The sequence below is a fragment of the Pholcus phalangioides genome, unplaced genomic scaffold (assembly GCF_987345545.1).
Source record: "Pholcus phalangioides strain wild (caught in Gottingen) unplaced genomic scaffold, Ppha-v1.0 ptg000010l_1, whole genome shotgun sequence".
NCBI classification, from domain to species: Eukaryota; Metazoa; Arthropoda; class Arachnida; order Araneae; family Pholcidae; genus Pholcus; species Pholcus phalangioides.
In genome coordinates, this window is record NW_028301603.1 from 22,448,742 (window position 1) to 22,468,755 (window position 20,014).

The 20,014-nt window shown below is 40.2% G+C and overlaps 1 protein-coding gene across 1 annotated transcript in view; it reads right to left on the reverse strand.

Annotated features, from left to right (window-relative positions):
• Window positions 1-20,014, reverse strand: part of LOC149081130 (uncharacterized) — a 90,727-nt gene that overhangs the window by 13,641 nt on the left and 57,072 nt on the right. The window contains exons 2-3 of the mRNA XM_089237924.1: window positions 10,895-11,052; window positions 2,351-2,743 (exon numbers count right to left, since the gene is read on the reverse strand). Coding sequence (XP_089094050.1) covers window positions 2,351-2,743; window positions 10,895-10,925 — 424 coding nt within the window. The 5' untranslated portion in view covers window positions 10,926-11,052. The remainder of the gene's footprint in view (window positions 1-2,350; window positions 2,744-10,894; window positions 11,053-20,014) is intronic.

The following is a 20,014-nucleotide window of genomic DNA, read 5'->3' on the forward strand; positions in this document are numbered from 1 at the left end:
GGCCAATTAGATCAGGACCTACAATTTATTGCCGATTCCGAACGGCAGGCTCGTTTTTATACTCATCGAGAGGTTGGCACGCTAACCCCTCGATGGGGGACTCTCTGTGGTAGCAATTTTTACTGCTGTCATGTCGCCGTTTCTGTTGTATCCCTGTGTCAGGAAAGTTTTATGACCAGGACGAACCGGGTATCGAACTCGCGGAACCTCTGAACATTCTTTGGTACTTTAGGTGAGTATCTTATTGACCTGGCCTACCTCGCCCGAAGTGAAGATATGAATCGCATAAAAAAATCGTAAACCACATGAATCGTTACAAAAAAAAATTCTATCAAATTCAAAGAACCGAATTAACACACGAAATAATGCATCATGTCTCCAAAGAAAGACTTACATTGGTTGGTTGGTCGAATTTTAGAGCCTCTTTTGTTATCAAAGGAATCGTAAAAATCTCTCCACGAGGAAGCTGAAAATATGGTGCTGAAAACTATAGTAAACAGATTTGTACTTTTTTTAAATAAATATCGCATTACCTGATCCCTGGGATCAGAAAATGCCATTCGATTTAAGTAGATCCGTAGATCGGCAGAGACATGGTTTGCTCAGCTGTAGCATGGCAACGGTCAGTGAGCTTGAAGGAGACTCCCCCCACGAAAACGTGCAATTATTCGACTCACAGGCTGCGGGTTACATTCACGAATCGATGATTGAGAAACTGCTCAACTATGAAACCGAAAAAAAAGTATATGCACACCACTATGTGTGCGTACAGCGTCGAGACCGCAGAAAATTATCTCAAAGTAGACCCTATTATTAGTCATTTCCGTACATGCGAAGACTGCACCAGAAAGGTTGAGCTCCTTTGGAGCATAAGCGTCTTTTCCTCCGTGTACGTTGCTTTTAAAGGTGGTTGCAAACGTAACTGCAAGCTTAAGAGTCTGTATGAGAATTTTGCGCAAGCATTTTGATCGTTCAATCTTGAAGCCACTTGTACAAATTTTGATAACGCCCATGCATGGGCTGGAAAATTCACCAAAAACCGTTCGATACCTTGTTAGTGAGGGAGCAAGTGATCAAATGAGTCAGTGAGGGAGCAAGTGATCAAATGAGTCAGTGAATGAACAATCAAGTGAGCAAGTGATCAAATGAGTCAGTGAATGAACAATCAAGTGAGCAAGTGATCAAATGAGTCAGTGAATGAACAATCAAGTGAGCAAGTGATCAAATGAGTCAGTGAATGAACAATCAAGTGAGCAAGTGAATGAGAGTCATTAATAGTGTGAGCAAATGAGTGACCAAATGGTTGAGTGAGCGATTGAGAAAGTTAGTGAACAAATGAACAAGTTAATGATCAAATGAGTGAAAAAGTGAATGATCAAATGAGTGAAAAAGTGAATGATCAAATGAGTGAAAAAGTGAATGATCAAATGAGTGAAAAAGTGAATGATCAAATGAGTGAAAAAGTGAATGATCAAATGAGTGAAAAAGTGAATGATCAAATGAGTGAAAAAGTGAATGATCAAATGAGTGAAAAAGTGAATGATCAAATGAGTGAAAAAGTGAATGATCAAATGAGTGAAAAAGTGAATGATCAAATGAGTGAGCAATTGAGTAGATGAGTGTGTGAATGAACAAGTCAGTGAGCGCAGCCGCGCAAGTAAGGAAATGAAAAAATGAGCTAGGGTACTAGAGATGCAAACTTGTCATCGTTAGGGTGAGGAAACTTAATATTCGAGAGCGCTGTAGAGTTGTTCAGTCCAACTTGCTAGATACGGAATTAAAAAGACGGCAAATAGTTGCCGCCTGGCAGTCCAGTGGTTTGGGAGCGAGCCTCTGACTGTGCAGGTCTAGGTTTGAACCCGATTCGCCATGACATGGATGTCTACTAACACTAACAAATTCCCTGGACAAATCATGCTGATCCCTTGGGAATACGTCAAGATCACGTCATTAAAAAAAGCCAGGTGGAACAAAAGCTCTCTCGCTAGGGGTCATTCACTTACTCATTCACTCACTCGCTTACTTATTCACTCACTAATTTACTCACTTGCTTGCTCATTCACTCACTCGCTTGCTCATTCACTCACTCATTTGCTCATCTACTTGGTCGCCAAATTGCTCGTTAGCTTATAGGCTCACACTTGAGCTGAATTGTTTGTCGGTGAATATATTCCGTAAATTGCTTCAATGTAAAAACTGGCGCTTGTGCAAGCATGCCTCTACCGTGTGGTGGCGAAAGTGTGCACGCTTGTCAAGTTTGCAGTTATGTGTGTAGCCGCCTCAAGGAAATAGGAATGATGATTTATACGAGAGTATATTTGATTTAAAAAAATAATACTAGATCCCTCACCTTCCAGGCGAGCCTTGCGCTCTTTCTCGCGAGCCTCTTCTTCGGCCTGTTGGGCGGCTTGACTCTTGGAGGAGTCAGTCGTCGACGTCTGCCTCGTGTCCGACGACTTCTCGAGCACTGCGCAGGCCCTCAACACGTATACATTGACCTGTTCCTGTTTGTCTTGCTTCGGGACGTCCAACAGAAGCCAGTACTGAGCATCCAGCTGAATGACTTCCTTGACGATGGTCTTGAGCATGGCATAGCGTCGGTACATGTTACGCTCTTCTTTGGAACGTTCGTATTTCTCGTGCAATGACGTCAACGCAGTCCGAACCGTGTTGTATGAGACCGACACTTTACCGGTGACCAGCCGGAGTCGATCGTTTGTCGCAATAGCTTCCTTCGTGCTCTCTATAACATTGTAAACACAGAATAATTCAGTTACAAAAATTGTAATAAAAACCCGTAAAATATATTCAGGGACATATCAACAGCATTATTAAAGGCAACGAGAAGAGTCTTGCATGCAGAGGGCGTATTTACATGAGGGCTTTGCTGGCTTTATGTAGCCGAGGGTGGCAAGTTTTGAGGAATGAGTGGTCAAGAAGATTAGACCAGAACAAGAGGAGGACAGCAAAATTTGTATGGGGTGGTAGTACTGCAAATCCACCTCTGCCTAGGAAATGAGGGACTGAACAGTGTGAAAGCACGTAATTGACCAAAACAGTGTGGAAGTGTAGTGCTCCCCGCATGATGGCGCTAAGCACCGCGCTTCTTCATTATCCGGCTTCTCTCACGGCGATCAGCCAATGACATCGGGGAGCTGATCCGGTGTCTCGGGGTTCTTCCAGATTTTTGCTGATTTCGGAGTGGACGGTGGCGGGATCGGAACCGTTCTATTGAGAAGTCCGGGAAGCCGTACGAGAGGGATCCAGCATCGTAAGAGAGCAGCATCACGTAGAGATGCTGGCTCCTTGTCGATCAGAACATGCCCACAGAACTGACGTCGTTGCCTCAAGGCAGAAGGGAAATACGGGCCTGCGGATCTATAGTAGACAGTTAACAAACATCTCAGGACTTGAGTGGCGATCATTGGACCGACGAGAACACCCAAAAGGCACAACCGAAAGATCCCGACATACGAGTGATCATACACCGGAAGGAATCCACTGGGAACAAACCAGCGTTGCAAGCCGTCACCTCTTTCAGTCCGACCATCAACAGATATTGGATCCTCAGGGAGTCCTTAGAGTTGAGAAACAGCATGTTCTACCGCCATTGGGAGTCAGGGGCCCGAAAGACTTCCAGATGGGAACGCATTATATACCCGGAGGCCGTGTGGAAGAAGTTTTGAAAGAGTTGCACGGAAGCCCGGCTGATGGATATTACGGCTTAACCGGAACGCTACAGAAAGTTCATGCGCGATTCTATTGGGACAAGTCCAGGACCGATGTGGAAAATAGGTGCGAGAACTCTGACACCTGTGCCGCCCCAAAAATGACCTCCGAAGTGGACTGATGCAAGCCCGTAGAAAGAAATTTCGTTCGGGGGGGGGGACCACTTTCATTTCGGGGGGACCAAAGTGACAGAACAATAGATTTGGCTATCTTTTTCCCTTTTATCGGTCATATTCTCACATTTCGGGGTGGGGACCAGACCCCCCAAGTTCCTCCCCCAAATCCCCCGCCACTGCCTTGGACTCGTGCCCGTCTTCAACGCGGTAACGTTGGTGCACCGTTCAAGAGAATTGCCTTGAACATCCCTTGAAATCACACGATGGTAACAAGTACATGTTTGTGATGGTGGACTGTTTCACCAAGTGGCCGGAAGCATTTCGCGTTTTCAATCAGCAGGCCGAGACGCTAGTACAAGTGTTGGTGCAGAATTGGGTATCTCGATTCGGAGTCTCCATGATCCCTTCCGATCAGGGAAGAAACTTTCGTCGGCGGTGTGCAAACTTCTGGGAACGGAAAAAATGCGAACTACTCCGTTTCATCCAGAATCCGATGGGATGGTGGAGAGATTTAATAAAACCATCCTGAATCCCCTCTCGTGTCGAAGTACCAACAAGATTGGGACTCGAAGTAAGTGCGATCCATGAGAGCACCGGATTCACACCATCGTCGATGCTCAAGGGATGGGATCTTCGACTGCCAAACAATCTGCTGTTTGGGCGATCATCCGATTTGCTTCTTCCTGCGGAAGAATACGTCGAAGAACTCCAGAAGCACCACGAGGATGTACATCGCATCGCTAGGGGCGGAATTAACCTCGGCTCCGAGAGAGAAGATGAGAGTTTGCTACTATACGTAGGCTACGTCTCACGACTTTAAGGAGGGAGACACTTGTCTGGCTTTAAAATACGAAACGCCGGAAAGGATTTTGCCCGAAACTTCAGACGCCATGGGAAGGACGTTATCGTGTCATGAAGAAACCGAACAACGTCGTGGTGTGGATTCAAGGGGCACCGAAGTTCAAGGTGACCATGTTAACAGACTTGCTTATTATCGCAAGGATTACGGGGACTCTGATTTCAGCACTACATTGCCCGGGACGAGCAACTCTCGTGCGTTTTTCTTCGTTCTCAAATCCTCCTTCTTGTGGGTTTTCACATATCTTGAAGTCACCGGCGAAGAACCCCAGAGATCTGTTGATGTCGGGGTGTCGTATTCTCCCCGAAACAACGTATAAATAATAGAGAAGAGAAATACGTATGTGAAAACTCCTTTTTAACTTCTTCTAGGACTAACGTAGCGTGTGGACTAATTTTTATTTTTTTTATCACTCTACTCGATTATACATGACATTTTCACATATAGGCTAAAGCCTGCTCTTTCAATAATATTACGGTGCCGCTACTTTACAATGCCACTCCACCACTCCCCCTCCATTAATTTTACTTACGGTACATACATGAGGGAATACTGAAAATAATGCATGAAATATGTGGTAAATATGTACAAAAAATAATACGGTATCAAAGTTACACTATTTGCGAAATATTCAAGAAAATAAATATATATGTCTAGAATAAATATATATGTTCACTGAATTCAAAACTTGAACCTCACGGTGGGTTTCAATAAGCGGCCACTACGAGAGCGTTGGGGTTCGGCCTTCTCTGGTTCATTTACAATCAGCGTTTTATCGCGAATGGTTTGATAGTTATTTAGAACATATGCTGGTTTTAGTCTGTCTATTGATACAGTCACTCGTTTGTCCTTTATTTTTATAATAAAATATTTTTCTGTGCGGCTTTGCACTGGATATGGCCCTTCGTACGAGGATTCGAGAGATTTACGAACCCTGTCTACTCGTAAGAAAACTTGTGAACATGTTTTCAAATCTCTATGTACGAATACTGGAGGCTTTGAGTTGTATAAAACTTTTCTTGGGCCGAGCAGTTCCATTTGCTCTTGAAGTTTACCGACGAACATCTCTGGTGTTGTTTTCACTTCAGGTTCATCGAAAAACTCTCCAGGAATCTTGAGGGATTGTCCATACAGCATTTGCGCAATGGTATTATTGGAATCAGGTGGAACGGCACATCTCAGATCAAGCAGTACTGTAGGCAAGCTGTCGGTCCAAGTGATCTTGTTATGAGCTTCCAATGCCACTTTCAATGTCCGATGTAATCGTTCAATTTTTCCGTTGCTTTGAGGGTGGTAAGCTGTCGTATGTTGCAATTTTATTCCACAAATTCGAGCTAAGTTATTGAATGTTTCTGATGAAAATTGTGTTCCACGATCTGTGACCAGACGTTGCAGGCATCCAAATCGTGCAATCCAATTACTGTAGAATTCTTTCGCGACTGTTTCTGCGGATATGTTTTCTAAGGGAACAACTTCCATCCAATTCGTGTAACGGTCTATGCAAGTCAAGCAATAAACATGTCCATTTGAAGGAGGCAAGGGACCAATTAGATCAATATGGACATCACAAAATCTTTGTGAAGTCTTGGTATGACGAGTAACTTTGTTTTTCTGGCAAGGCAAGCATGATTTCGTCCATTGTTGTACATCTTTCTTGATGTTTCGCCAGATGAATTTCGAAGACATCAGTTTCACTGAAGATTTAATTCCTGGGTGAGAAAATCCATGGAAATGTTGGAATAGTCCCATTCGATGCGATTCAGGAATGTATGGCCGAATGTTATTTGTGGACGTGTCACACCATAAGAATTTTCCAGATGGAAGTGGATGTTGCTTGAATTTCAAGGCAGTGTTGTTTTTCTGCAGATTTCTTAATTCCTCATCATGGGTTTGATCTTCTGCAATTTTTTCATAATCGATGAGAGATATTTCACTGATTCGTGACAGTGTATCTGCAACGATATTATTTTGTCCTCTCACATGTTGAATGTCGGTAGAAAATTCAGAAATATATTGAAGTTGTCGAATTTGTCGTGGTGAAGCTTTTTCTGGTTTCTGGTGAAGCACATATATTAGGGGCTTTTGGTCTGTGAAAATAGTGAACTTTCTTCCTTCGAGGAGATACTTGAAATGTTTAATGGAGAGATATATTCCTAAAAGTTCACGATCATATGCGCTATAGTTCTTTTCAGTATTGCTGAGTTTCTTTGAATAAAATGCAAGAGGTCTCCATCCATCATTTTCATACTGTTGCACCACTGCTCCAATCGCGAAATCCGAGGCATCTGTACAAAGGGACAGAGGTAGCTCAGAATCGGGAAAAGATAATAATGCAGAGATAATAGCTAGATCTTGTTTACATCGTTGAAATTGTTCTTTGGCTTCTTCAGTCCATTGTATTTTTCTCTTATCTTTGTTCTTGGCACCTTGGAGGTAGTTGTGTAAAATTGCTTGTTCCTTTGCTGCATTTTTTAGGTATTTACGATAAAAATTCACCATTCCTAGGAAAGTCCTAAGGTCATGGATCGTTTCAGGTAGCTTATAATCTAATACAGCTTGGACTTTTGATGGTAATGGACGAGAACCTTTCGATGTTATCAAATAGCCTAAAAACTCGATTTCTGGAACTTCGATAATCGATTTTGAGATGTTGATACGCAGACCGTATTGGTTCAATCGATCGAGAACTTGTTTGATATGATGTTTATGTTGTTCCTTGTTGATTGATGCAATCAAGACATCATCCAAATGTGGAAAAACAAAATCAAGTCCTCTAAAAACCTCGTGAATGAATCTCTGAAAAGTTGCTGGGGCATTTTTTAAACCAAAACTCATTACGTTAAATTCATAGAGCCCAAAAGGTGTAATAACTGCCGTTTTGCATTTATCTTCTTCTGCTATAGGTAGTTGAAAATACGCTTTGAGCAAATCAATTTTCGAAAAATTTTGTGTCTTTTAGAATGTGATGGAAATCTTCAATTCTTGGGATAGGGTATCTATCAGGCACTGTTTGTGAATTCAGTCGCCTGTAATCACCACAAGGATGATATGTCCTGTCAGGTTTTTGAACTAGATGTAAAGGGCTTGCCCATTGAGAATTTGATGGTCTAATTATATTGTTATCGAGCATGAATTTAAATTCTTGCTTAGCAATTAAAAGTCTCTTTGGGTCAAGTTGTCTGGCTTTTGAATAAACTGGTTGGCCTTCAGTCACTATGTAATGTTTAACATCATGTTTAGGATCCGAAGTCCTAAATCCAATGTTAGTACTTTTACACCATAGGTTTCAATTTTAGAACCATTTGCAGCATACAATTTGTAGGCAGTTGATTGTTTGTTTTGGGTGGTAGCTTGAATTATGCTTACATCAGCCCCACTATCGACAAGGAAGTGCAGTTTCGAATTTCTGTCCTTGACGAAAAGTCGAAACTTGCGACAATCGTGCAGTGTTTCTGCCGTAGAGCTTGCCGCAGATCCTACTGCAGGTTGGAGTTTTCCTGTTTTGAATGATTTTCAACCTAACTGCACGGAGCTTTACATTTCTCAGAACGACATCTTGCGCCGAATCGGAAATGATAATAACAATACTTTCCGTTGGGATTGAAACGCGATCGGGAATTGCTGCGAGAACTAGCACGGGAACGATTTGGTTTGCGAGAACGCTCGCACATTTAATTGCGATAATTGCTACTCCAGCGATGAAATTTTTTCCAAGAGTTCTTTGATCGACACATTTTCATTAGTGACAGCACAGGTTGGGATCTTGGAGTCATATCCGATATTCGATCAGCCATTGCAGCCAACTTAGCAACGTCTTCGTCACTCACTATCAGCACATTGCGAATCGGATCTGGCAATTTCTCAAGCCATAAAGTTTTGATTAAATTATCCGAAACATCGGCCGTAGCCATAGACTTCAGTTTCTGCAAAAGCTGGCTAGGCTTCATGTCACCTAGTTCGATTCCGGTGATGAGCCGTTTAATGCGAACAGTCTCACTTTCCCTGAATAAATTCAGCAATCTCGATTTTGATTCCGCATATTTATTAGCACTGTCGCTGCTGACAATGTCCCATATGTTTTCGACATATTTTGGTGCTAATTGAGACACCAGATGATTAAATTTTGTATCATCTGAAACGATACCATTGATCTTAAATTGCGCCTCTACTTGATAAAACCAGATCTCCGGTTTATCAGTCCAGAAGGGGGAAATTTTTTGACTTACTTTGTGCAGCTCCGACGGCGTGCATGTTGATGTTGTGTGCGTGTTTTCTGTTTCTTCTTTTTCTTCATCCATTTTGTTTATAGTAGACGGGTCACCAGATGTTGATGTCGGGGTGTCGTATTCTCCCCGAGACAACGTATAAATAATAGGAACAGCTTCGATATAGGGGACAGGTTGGCGATTTTCGGCGACTTTTTTTTTCGGCGCCAAATATGTCCGACGACTCCATCAGAAGTCGCCAAGGCCGTTAGACACATTACGAGCGCCGAAAAAAAAAATCGCCAGCATAGAAAACAATATGAAAAATATCATGAAACACAAGAGAAATGGAAACGTAAATAACAGCTGAATTGGGCGAGCATAAAAATGCTAAAACCAACAAGCATAATTATAATAAAAAAATAATTAAAACCCGGACTCTCTTTCCGGGAATCCGGGTTCTTATAAATAAATAACGGTCCTGCATGTTGTATAAATAAATATATTCTATGTATTATAAATTAAAACCCGGACTCTCTTTTCGGGAATCCGGGTTCTTATAAATAAACAACGGTAAAATAAATAAATAAAATAATAACGATGCAGGGGCATCCTGCATGTAGAAAAGAATAAATATTGGAAAATATTAAAGGTACAACCTGAGGGAAAGTATATCCAAAATAATTCCAATTAATCCAACACACACACTACATCGTATATACGGAAGGAAGAGAAAATATGAAGAACTATCCCAACAGTTTTTCAAAACGCCGCGGCTATAAGGTGACGTCATTTGGAAGAAAAAAAGAGAGAGAATAGAATGGAAAAAAGAGAAAACCAGTTTGAAAATGGCAGTAAAACCCGTTTGAAAGACGCGCTAGGACGCTAGGAACACGGAAAAACAACCACCAGCGCCACTCCCTCGCAGAATTCTTCGAATATTCTGGAACAACGACAACCCAGCAGAACAGCAACAAACCAGAGCGCGCCAATGATGGCAACTTATCGCCGGAAAAAAGTCGCCAACTTGGCGTGTCCCCATATCGAAGCTGTACCTTTTATTTTTTTTATCACTCTACTCGATTATACATGACATTTTCACATATAGGCTAAAGCCTGCTCTTTCAATAATATTACGGTGCCGCTATTTTACAATGCCACTACAGATCCGTGCGACGGAACAATATGTTCATAAAAAATTCGACAGCAAACGGAGCGCAAACCACTTACTTAGTTCGCACTAGGTAAGCTTTAATGTCTCGACCTACGAAATTGAATTGGAAATGAAAAAAAAAAACATTATGTGTAATATCTTATTATAGTCAAGGTGCACACTTTGAGAACCCCTGGTATAGCCAGGGTTCAGAAAAAAAGGCGGTAGAAACATAAATTGCTGCTCCACCTAGAGACCGAGGGACTAGGTCAGTGAGCGACCAAAAGAGTGCCCTAGAGAGCGAAGAGTAAGATCAATGAGTGATGAAAAGAGTAATCAAGCATGGAAACTACCAAAAGAGTGACCTAGAGTTTGTGCAAGCATGTGAGAGACCAAAGGATGGACCAGATCAACGAGAGACCAAAAGTGATCCAAAGTGTGCAAGCATCCGAGTGGTGACCACTAGAATATCCCAGAGGGTAAGGTATCAAGTCAGTGAGCCACTCATCTTCACATCAGCCAGTTGTTGAAACCTTTACATGAAAAGCGGAGGTTGACGTCACATCTTCAGAAATATTTTGTAGCCCACAGGCGGGAGAACCATAAATTTACCTATGCGTTCTACTTTACTACATGATGACAGCATTAGACGTGACACGGGAAATTACATTTTAATCTAAAAATACTGTGTTTGTGAAAAGATAAACTTTCACAGTATTATATATATACTTGCAAATACCAATCTTTAATCGCAAATAATTCATTGTGACGTGGAAATATTGCTTGATATGGAAATGAGTTGTTTTGCGCGATTGATTCTGATCGAACTTACCTGACAAAATCGGCCGAATGTATGCGAACATGGCCAATCCGGTGTTTACTAGTCAGTCAAAATGTTTCTGATGAGATGGATGCACTTCCTCTGGTTCCAATCGAGGCTCCGCGTTGCAGATGCGGAACAGTTGTTTCCGCTAACTAACTGCTCAGACCCTAATGAAATAAAATTGGATAAGATTAGATTAACACAAATAAAATAAAATAGATATAATAAAATAGATTAACACACATGGGGAAAATGAATGCAGTAAAAATGTTTAACAGCACTGTGTAGAATGCAATTCTTGCAATTCATTAAAGAAGACGCGACAACAAAGGACGGGTCAATAGATGTGGCCGTTGTTCTGCACTGTCGAATCGCAGGGAAACAATCGTTCAAATGGAGATTGAAGTCTGCATACGAGAGAGATAAATGAATTATTTAACGCGAAGTTATTCCGCATTCATAAATCTACACATAGCAGAAGATTCATAGCACAGAATCACCCCCCACCCCCGTCCTTTGCTTGTTTTTCACTTGCAAGAATTACAAGTGTTCAACCGTAATTCGATGTAATGTCTAAACTTGTTATAGTAGGTAATTTACGGTAAATTATACGTTACGGCAAATGTGATAAATTCAGTTATTATGCATAATTACCTACCATTTTTGTAATTTTGATAAATTTGGCGAAGTTATCACATTTAACGGTGATTTATGTATGATCTCCAGCTCGTATTTTTAAATAATTAGTGAATCGTCAATTTATTACTCAAATTTGCAGAACGTTTTGCAGAAACTTCAGCCTAGGGCAGTGTTTCTCAAATTGTGCGTCGCCAAACTTTGTCAGGGTGTCGAGGCGAGCTTGAGGTACTGATTCGTGTACCCATTTATGCTTTGTTGTGGTTCTTTTATTAGTGAAAATATCTATTAAATTATTCTCGGGAGACGCAGCAGAACAACGAATTGGGTAAGAGAGCCGCGGGTGACAAAAGTTTGAAAACCACTGGTCTAGGATTGATAGATTCGATCGGTGATGTTGATTATGTTTTAAAATGTTTTGAAAAATATGTGAAAAAATTTAACATCACAAGACTGATAATGTTAGTTCATAATGTTAAAGTTATAATAATTTATACGTTTTTTATCCTTATAATACTGAATATAATTTTTATGGCAAAATATACAGGGTGGTTATAAATAAATTGACACTACTCAGACGTAGATAACTCCCATTCTGATGGAGGTATTTTGATGAAACTTGGTATATATGATATATGAAAAATGGGGAAAATAAAGATTCAATATAAAAAAATAGTTAAATTTTTCCCCACCAGGATAGAAAGTGGCGCTTTTTTTATCACAGCTATCTTTTTTCTATGATCTAAATAGAGTATATATCAAGTTTCACTGAACTATGTCCACCAGCAGTGTCAGTATAATTCAACTGACACTACTCCGAACAGTGTAGCGCCCGTCGTGATGAACGTAGTTCTCATTGAAACTTGGTATATACGTCATTTGGACCATGGGGGAAAAAGATAATTGTGATTAAAAAAGCGCCACTTTTTTACCTGGTGATCCAAAACTGAACAATTTTTTGTATGAATCTTTATTTTCCCCATGGTCCATATATCTCATATATCAAGTTTCATCAAAATACCTCTTTCATAATGGACGCTACATACGTCTGAGTAGGGTCAGTTTATTTATAACCACCCTGTATGTGTACTGCACTCATCACATACGCGAGATACTGATAAGTGGTTGAATTTAAGTGATATTTCTGCATGATTTCTTCCCTATTTATCATACTTATCGAGTTCCTTCTGTAATTATGCAATAACTAGCTGTTATCCGCAGCTTCCCTCGCGTGGATTTGGTAATCTGAAAATTACTCGACGATGATCCCCTATATAACATTTGAATGCCTCGTGACCATTCTTCCCCAATTTCCAAAAAAAGAATCTTTTATGGGATAAATTTCACCCACGTTTCACTAATTACTAATTCAGGCGGCATGTTTTAAATATGTATGTTTTCTTCACTCTTCAATTTTTTCAATTTTAACACACTTGGTGTATATATATTTTTATATTGTGCTATTCATTTGATTTTCATATTTTTTGGTTTTAATTGTATATTCTCATATTTGCCTTTTGACTTCCAAAGCTTGTTTATCGCAAAAATGTCGGGGGAACTGATGGTAATTTTATGCCTATTAGACTTACCATCATTAGAAACATTTTTGCAGTTTGGAGCAACGTAGGGGGTTCCCCCTTGAGAACGACCTCCTCATTGTTCCACATATTTCCTATTTTTTCTAATTTTTCAATTACTTCTCATTTTTCGCCTTTTCATAATATCTTATTTATATATATACTAGCTATAATACCCGGCGCTGCCCGGGTTTTCTTCAATGAGGCTTTTTTGGATCACGTGATATCTCCCTCTCTTTTTCTTGAGGGACATACAAACCGTGTCTAAGTTAACCAATATGGCGACTTCCCGCGAGATTCATGAAATAAACAAATCTAGATTTACAGAAACGTAGAAATGAATACATATTTTTCCTTTTTTAAGAGACAGTGTTTCCCTGTTTCAGCTTTCAAAAAATGCTTAATTAAAGCGGTGGAATTTTTTCGATCCACTTTTTACGGGCTCATAACTAATTTTAAAATATTCTAACCCGCATGAATTAATGCAAATAAATATTAAAAGACAATACGGAGACATTAATTTTCATGCTTGAGAAGATATAAATAAAAAGTTGAAATCAATGTTATTGCATGAATACCCAACTCGAAAGTAGGTCTGGGACTAATTACTCCATATTTAATTTTCCGGGCTTCGTATATCTCTAAGCGAATTGAATATTTCAAAAATCGAGAATTCAATACAATTTTTAAAATTGTTAATGTGGCGGAAAATCCCACCAAATTTCCGCATTTCTACAGTAAAATCGGCAATTTTAACATTGATTCCTATGAGGATCACCCTTTTTCTGAACCTCAAAGCGATGTTTATGATGATTATGACGTCTATTCAAAAAGCCTCCTTACTGATAGTATTGAAAAAGTGGCAAACCATTACAAAGGCATAAACTATTATACATATAGTAACAGGATTAGAAAAGTGACAAGCCATTGTAAAGGCATATACACGTCTGAAACGCATTGCTAGGGAACCACGGTAACCAAAGTAAACGTTCGGAAAGTGATTGTTGAGGCCCAGAAACCATTGTTGCCCGACAGTTTTTTGCCCATTTGGGGCACTTGCCCTGCTCTGACGAAATTTTAAAGTAGCCTATCCTTCAAGTCGGGTCTAGTCAAGTTTGGCATATATGCAAAATTTGGTGACGATCGATCTAAAATTGTAGATTTGTATAGAGAACACACACACACAGAAAATCAATTTTATGCATATAGATTGTTTACAATCTTTTTGATTGCATTTTTAATTTTGTCGCTGTAATTTTGAAGTATGTGACATCCATATTTGTCATGGGCAACTTTTTCTCAGTCACGTCATTGGGCATTTTGCCCGTTGTGGTGTTGTATTTGTTTGTATATAAGCTTTAACGCTTGGGTGATATACGTACGCGATCAACCGGAATTCAGAAATAAAACTTCGTGGACATCAGTTTAATTATCGATGCGATGAGCTTCCAAAATAAATTATTATTATTATTATTAAATACGAAAGTTTTTCACGTGTTCGTTTGGAAGATACAATGAATAAATACCCTGCTAACTACAAGTTTCGGTGTAGTCCATTGTGCAGAGTAATTAATGTCGGACAGAGTAATTAAAATCGAAGCCTTTATTTAGTCAGCGGACGGGAGAAATCACCCTTAATTACGCATGATCCTGTTTAATTAAACAACCCACGGAAGAACATTTAAATTCAAACAGAATGGATCAAGTCTATAGTCATGTAGTTCGATAATAATAAGAAAATGAGAGCCAATGAATGGCTTTGAGAGCACAAAAAAGTTTGAAAAAAATAATTAAGTTCAAGTAAAAAAAAAAGGGGGGGGGGAGAGAAAGCAACTATATATATATATATATATATATATATATATCTTAAAGGAAAGAATCTTTATAGTTGCTTTTATATGAAAAAGAAACAAAAAATGGGGTTGGGCGGAAAATCATGCACTGGGTTAAGCATTTGCTTAAATCTATTTGCGGCTGCAAGAAACTAACTTTTCGGTAAAAAAAAATCCTCCTCCAGGAAATTACCTCCTTCGAATCTCTCAGTTTAATCTCGCTTATTATTACTATTTTCTCTGCCTTTGACCCTCTCTCCGTATTTTCTTCCTCTCACTCGCCATACCAACCCTAATCTTAAGACAGATAATTTAGCCCAGTGTTTCTCAACCGTGGGCAACATGCCACCCCCCCCCCCCGCAAGTGATTCTGGGATATTCTAAGGGGGCTTCTACTACCTTTTATAGAAATTAGCCCATCTTTTTTTTTTTTGAAACACCCCGTATAAAATAAAAACGCATGAAATGTAAAAACATGAACGGTTCTATACCCTAATTTTAGAAGAGAAAATGTAAAGACGGTATTTCTTCCTCAGCCCAAGATATCAAGGAAAGACATTTAAAACAGATATATTAAAAAAGGAATATAAAACACATATTTTCTGGATATTATGCGCTGAGTTGAAAGAAAAGTCATCTGGTCTCCACCGGAACTCGAACCCCCAGGTGCTCTTGCAAACCTTTTCGTAGCATGCTTGCCCGCAAGGGCGTAGCGAGGGGGGGGGACTTGGGGGTCTGCCCCCTCCCCCCCGAAATGTGAGAAAATGACCGAAAAAAGGGAAAAAGATGGCCAAATCCATTGTTCTGTCACTTTGGTCCCACCCCCCGAAATGAAAGTGGTCCCCCCCCCCGAACGAAATTTCTGGCTACGCCCCTGCTTGCCCGGTTTGCAAGAGGGTCTGGTGAAGACCAGATGAGTTTTATTTTTGGCATAATATTGAGAAAATATCTGTTTCCTAGAAATTGAATAATTTTATTTCCTAAATAAAGGGATAAGCACTCGCCTTGGAACGTGAACTAAAAAGGGCACGGCACCGGGATTCAGCTGGATTTCGTGTTCTCCCTTCAGTTCTCCACTTCCATCGAAAATTTGCGGAAACTATTTTTCCGGGTTGACTTGAGTTAATTGATGTGCCGTCACTTCATTCAGTTGTTGAATCAACTTCAGTTGGACGCAATGATCTCTCAACAATAGTGAACGATTGGGTCTCTTGATCACAGACTTTTGCCGACGTAGAGACTGACTTTCAAGTTAGTTGGCACTCGAACATTCCCTTGAAGTCCAAGTTCTCGGGACTCGAAAGATCCCGGTCAGGAGACTTGAGTTTCGGAAATCCGTTTTTCTTTCGTCTGTAGAGACTGGCTGGGATGACTGTCACGTCTGCTCCTCAATCTAGCAGAAAGTTGATTCTGACATCTCCAACTAAAATGTCTTCTCAAGTCTCTTTGCGTGATGACGCGGATGATACTAAGTAGCCAAGGAATGACCTCAGCGTCTTCAACCCAACTTATATACATACAATACAATACAAATACAACACCACAACAGGCAAAATGCCCAACGAGGTGGCTGTGAAAAAGATGCCCATAAATCTTAATCTACTTGCTTTGTGCCATAATGCTGTTTTCCATATTATTCTTTTCTTAAACCGTGATGAACGCTTTTGCAATTTAAAAGAATGTTTCCGAGCAAAGACCTCATATGATTTACTGTATTTCTAACTTTAGGAAAAAAGAAATTTTTCATAAACATTTTTATTATTTAGCTCCAAAAACGCATCGTCAAAACGTTCGCAGCTACCCTTGACTTGCAAACTCTAGTGAAGTGATTTTTCTTTTTTTTTACCGCACTTACGGCACATGGCCGGGCAGGAATTCTTGTCATGAAACTTTGCAAAAACAAGAAAAGGCTTTATTTCTACTGAGGTCTGTCCCTGCTCTGACCCTGGCTTCGTTGATTGTTCTAGTATCTTGGACTCTGAACCACGGCTTCCCTGTTGATTCCTGCGACCCTTGCAGGGTTTCAGGCTAGCTCTGAGCTGGTTCAACGCAGGGTTATGTATGTTCGCCTGCTGCTTCTTGACCGATTCGCATTGTTTTGCCATGGTCGTAGGTTTCTCCAGCGTCAGACCTTGTTCCAGCTGAAACTTTTCGGGCAATCTTCGGTCGCTGGCACCCACGACGATGCGATCACAAATCATCTCTTGACGGAGAGCTTGATACTCATCACATGACTCCGCTAGCACACGGAGAGCAGAAATGAACTACTGGTTCTCCGGAGTGTTGAAAACGGTTGTTGAATCTGGCCGCTCGTATATGGTATTTTTATCGGGCACAAAATGTCCGTTGAATGCCGCTATAACCTAATCGAACTTCTCCTGTTCCACTGTTGGCAGGTGAAACGAGGTGAAAATGCCCTCCGCTTGATTACCTAACAGGTAGAGAAGCGTGTTGGCCTGGTCTTTCTCGCCCTTTTTCGCTAGCCCTGACGCGTCACGAAATTTTTCTAAGCGTTTCTTCCATTTTGGCCACTCGGATAGCGTTGCAAATGAAAACGGTTCAGGACACAAGCACTTGAGATGTCGACATGTTCTTAGCCCTAACCATAGACTTATGATAAAGCAGCGATTTAGGCTTAGTTATTCGAACGTAAGTAGAGACTTACTCAACGACGTTCGAAAAGTCCCTTTCTGGATCCCGCAGCTGCCGCCATTTCGCTTGGCCTCCTAGACATACCGCGATTTAAGTATACACTAGAGTCAACGAGAACAATTTAGAATCACAATGTATTTACCTAGATACGTAAACCAGAGCGAGCGTTCGACATTCTCTCTCGCCCAACAGTCAGAGATCACAAGTGCAATGAGCAGATCTGCTAAAGTTAGTGACTCTACAATGAGTAGTCACTACTACTCATTGTAGATGCGTCTTTTTGTGACATTAATAGAGGAATGAAGAAGTTTTATCTAAACGAGGACAAACACTATGACGACTGGACATCCAGTCCCCTCAGCAGCGTAAGCTGCGGTGCAAGAATCTGAACTGACTATGTAACCATGGGTGGAATGTCGACATACTGTGTAACACAAGACGCTCACCGAACCTCGGACGCTCCCGGTGCCGAGAGACGATCGACGGATGTTATATGCGAGATTTCTAAATTAATCATTGTTATTGGGTCCGATTGCCCCAAGTCTATCTCTATGTTACTTGTTATTTAATAAAATTTCCGGACACATTCACCCTTCGGGAATATTTAGATATCTCTCTGAGAGATGTGAAGTGGGGTGTGTCCGGTCCTTCAATATCAGCGTCCAGCAGTCAACAACTATATCTCTTCGGCTCCATAGCCTTTTCACCCGATCCGATTGTTATACATCACTTCATTTCAACTCCGACACAATTAATACATGGAATAGCTTTCCTCCTGAGGTCGTGAATTCTAACACAATTAATACGTTTAAAAAGAAGTACGATAGACGTAGTGGGATAAATCGAGAAGCTATCCATACTTAGAATTAAGACAACCATAATCTTTTTTTATGAGCAGTGTATTATTATACAGTATGAATTATATATACTATATATATATATTAGTTTTTTTCTTACAAATACATGTACAACGCCACAACAGGCAAAATGCCCAACGTGATATCTACTATATGCTTTCGTGATATATACTTTTATATTGGGTTGGTGTATTTTGGTTATATATCAACATCCATATTTTTTAGCCATCTCGATGATGATGATCGCTAATATTTGTATTTAAAATCTGGTGAAGCAACGAAATTTTCAACTGCTGTCAAAATGACAGCTCGGTAGATAGTAGTTTTTAAAAATCAACAGAAAGATTCATAATTTTTGTTTTTACTCTAAAAGATTTCTTTCGACAAATTAGAAAAACAAAATGGAGGGAAATTTTAAAGTTTTGCAAAACAGAGTTGCAAGTGACGATCAAAGTCTGAAAAGCGATCAAAAGACGGTAGTTCCAATGTTAAAACAACCAATAACCGTTGGTGAACTCTTTTGATTTAGCCAATTATTTTTCATAATTCTTCATTTAAGAAAATTTATCAACATTTTATCACCTTAAATTTGGAACTCAAGTAATAAATACGACGGTGAAGGATTTCGTACATAAATATACTAACAATCATTAAATTTTTTACATTCTTATTACAGATTTCGCATCAAAATTATGCGTATAGTCTGAGAATGACACAATATGTGTTGTACATCAACACACACTCCTTTAAAAACAGACTTTCGATTTAAAAATCTCTAAACATCACGTGAATACAGATTTGAAAGGCTTACAAAATCTCACGAAATAATTTTCCACTTCGATTATAACGCGAAGTTAGCCGCTTCAGAATGAGATACCTCCCGCTTAATCGGGTTCTGAGGTGCTGAAATTATGCAAATATATTTTATACCTAGCACACGGAGGGAGAACCTACTCTCATCGATACACTTGTATTTAAGCGGTTTTTAAAATTTTCCTGATCCGCATTATAACAGCCACGTTGGAAATAAAAGCGTCTTAAGAACCCGAGATATTTTGGGATGATCGAAATAAAGCAGGCCAAGTTTGACGAGATGTCTCCGGATTGCCGCTGAAACGGTTAAACAAAAAGACACGTTACCACGAAACGCCGTCAAATGCGCTAGCAACGATTCGTTATCAGAGACTCGCTCGTGTTGTAGATGTAGTGATAAAAGCGTTTCAATTTCCGTGACACTGAGTTTTTATGAAATAAATTCGCTACACCGTGGCCCTAAAGAATTTTCACTTCAAAAAACGGATACTTGTACTTACTACTAATTAGACTCGACAGCCGGAACAGTTGGAAAATATCATTGGTACTCCGTGTCGTGGCTCGAACCCACTCCCATCAACGCAGTTGTGATGGAAGTCGGGGTAGTCCAACACCACCTATAGAAAACACCACTGTTCTATAGGTGGTATTAGGTAGTCGGGAATCAACGCGAAAGGAAGAAGCTCCAGAGGAACTTGAATATGATTGCAGCGTGGGCTAATGATTGGAGCGTCACCTTTAGCGTTGACAAGTTCATGGTCA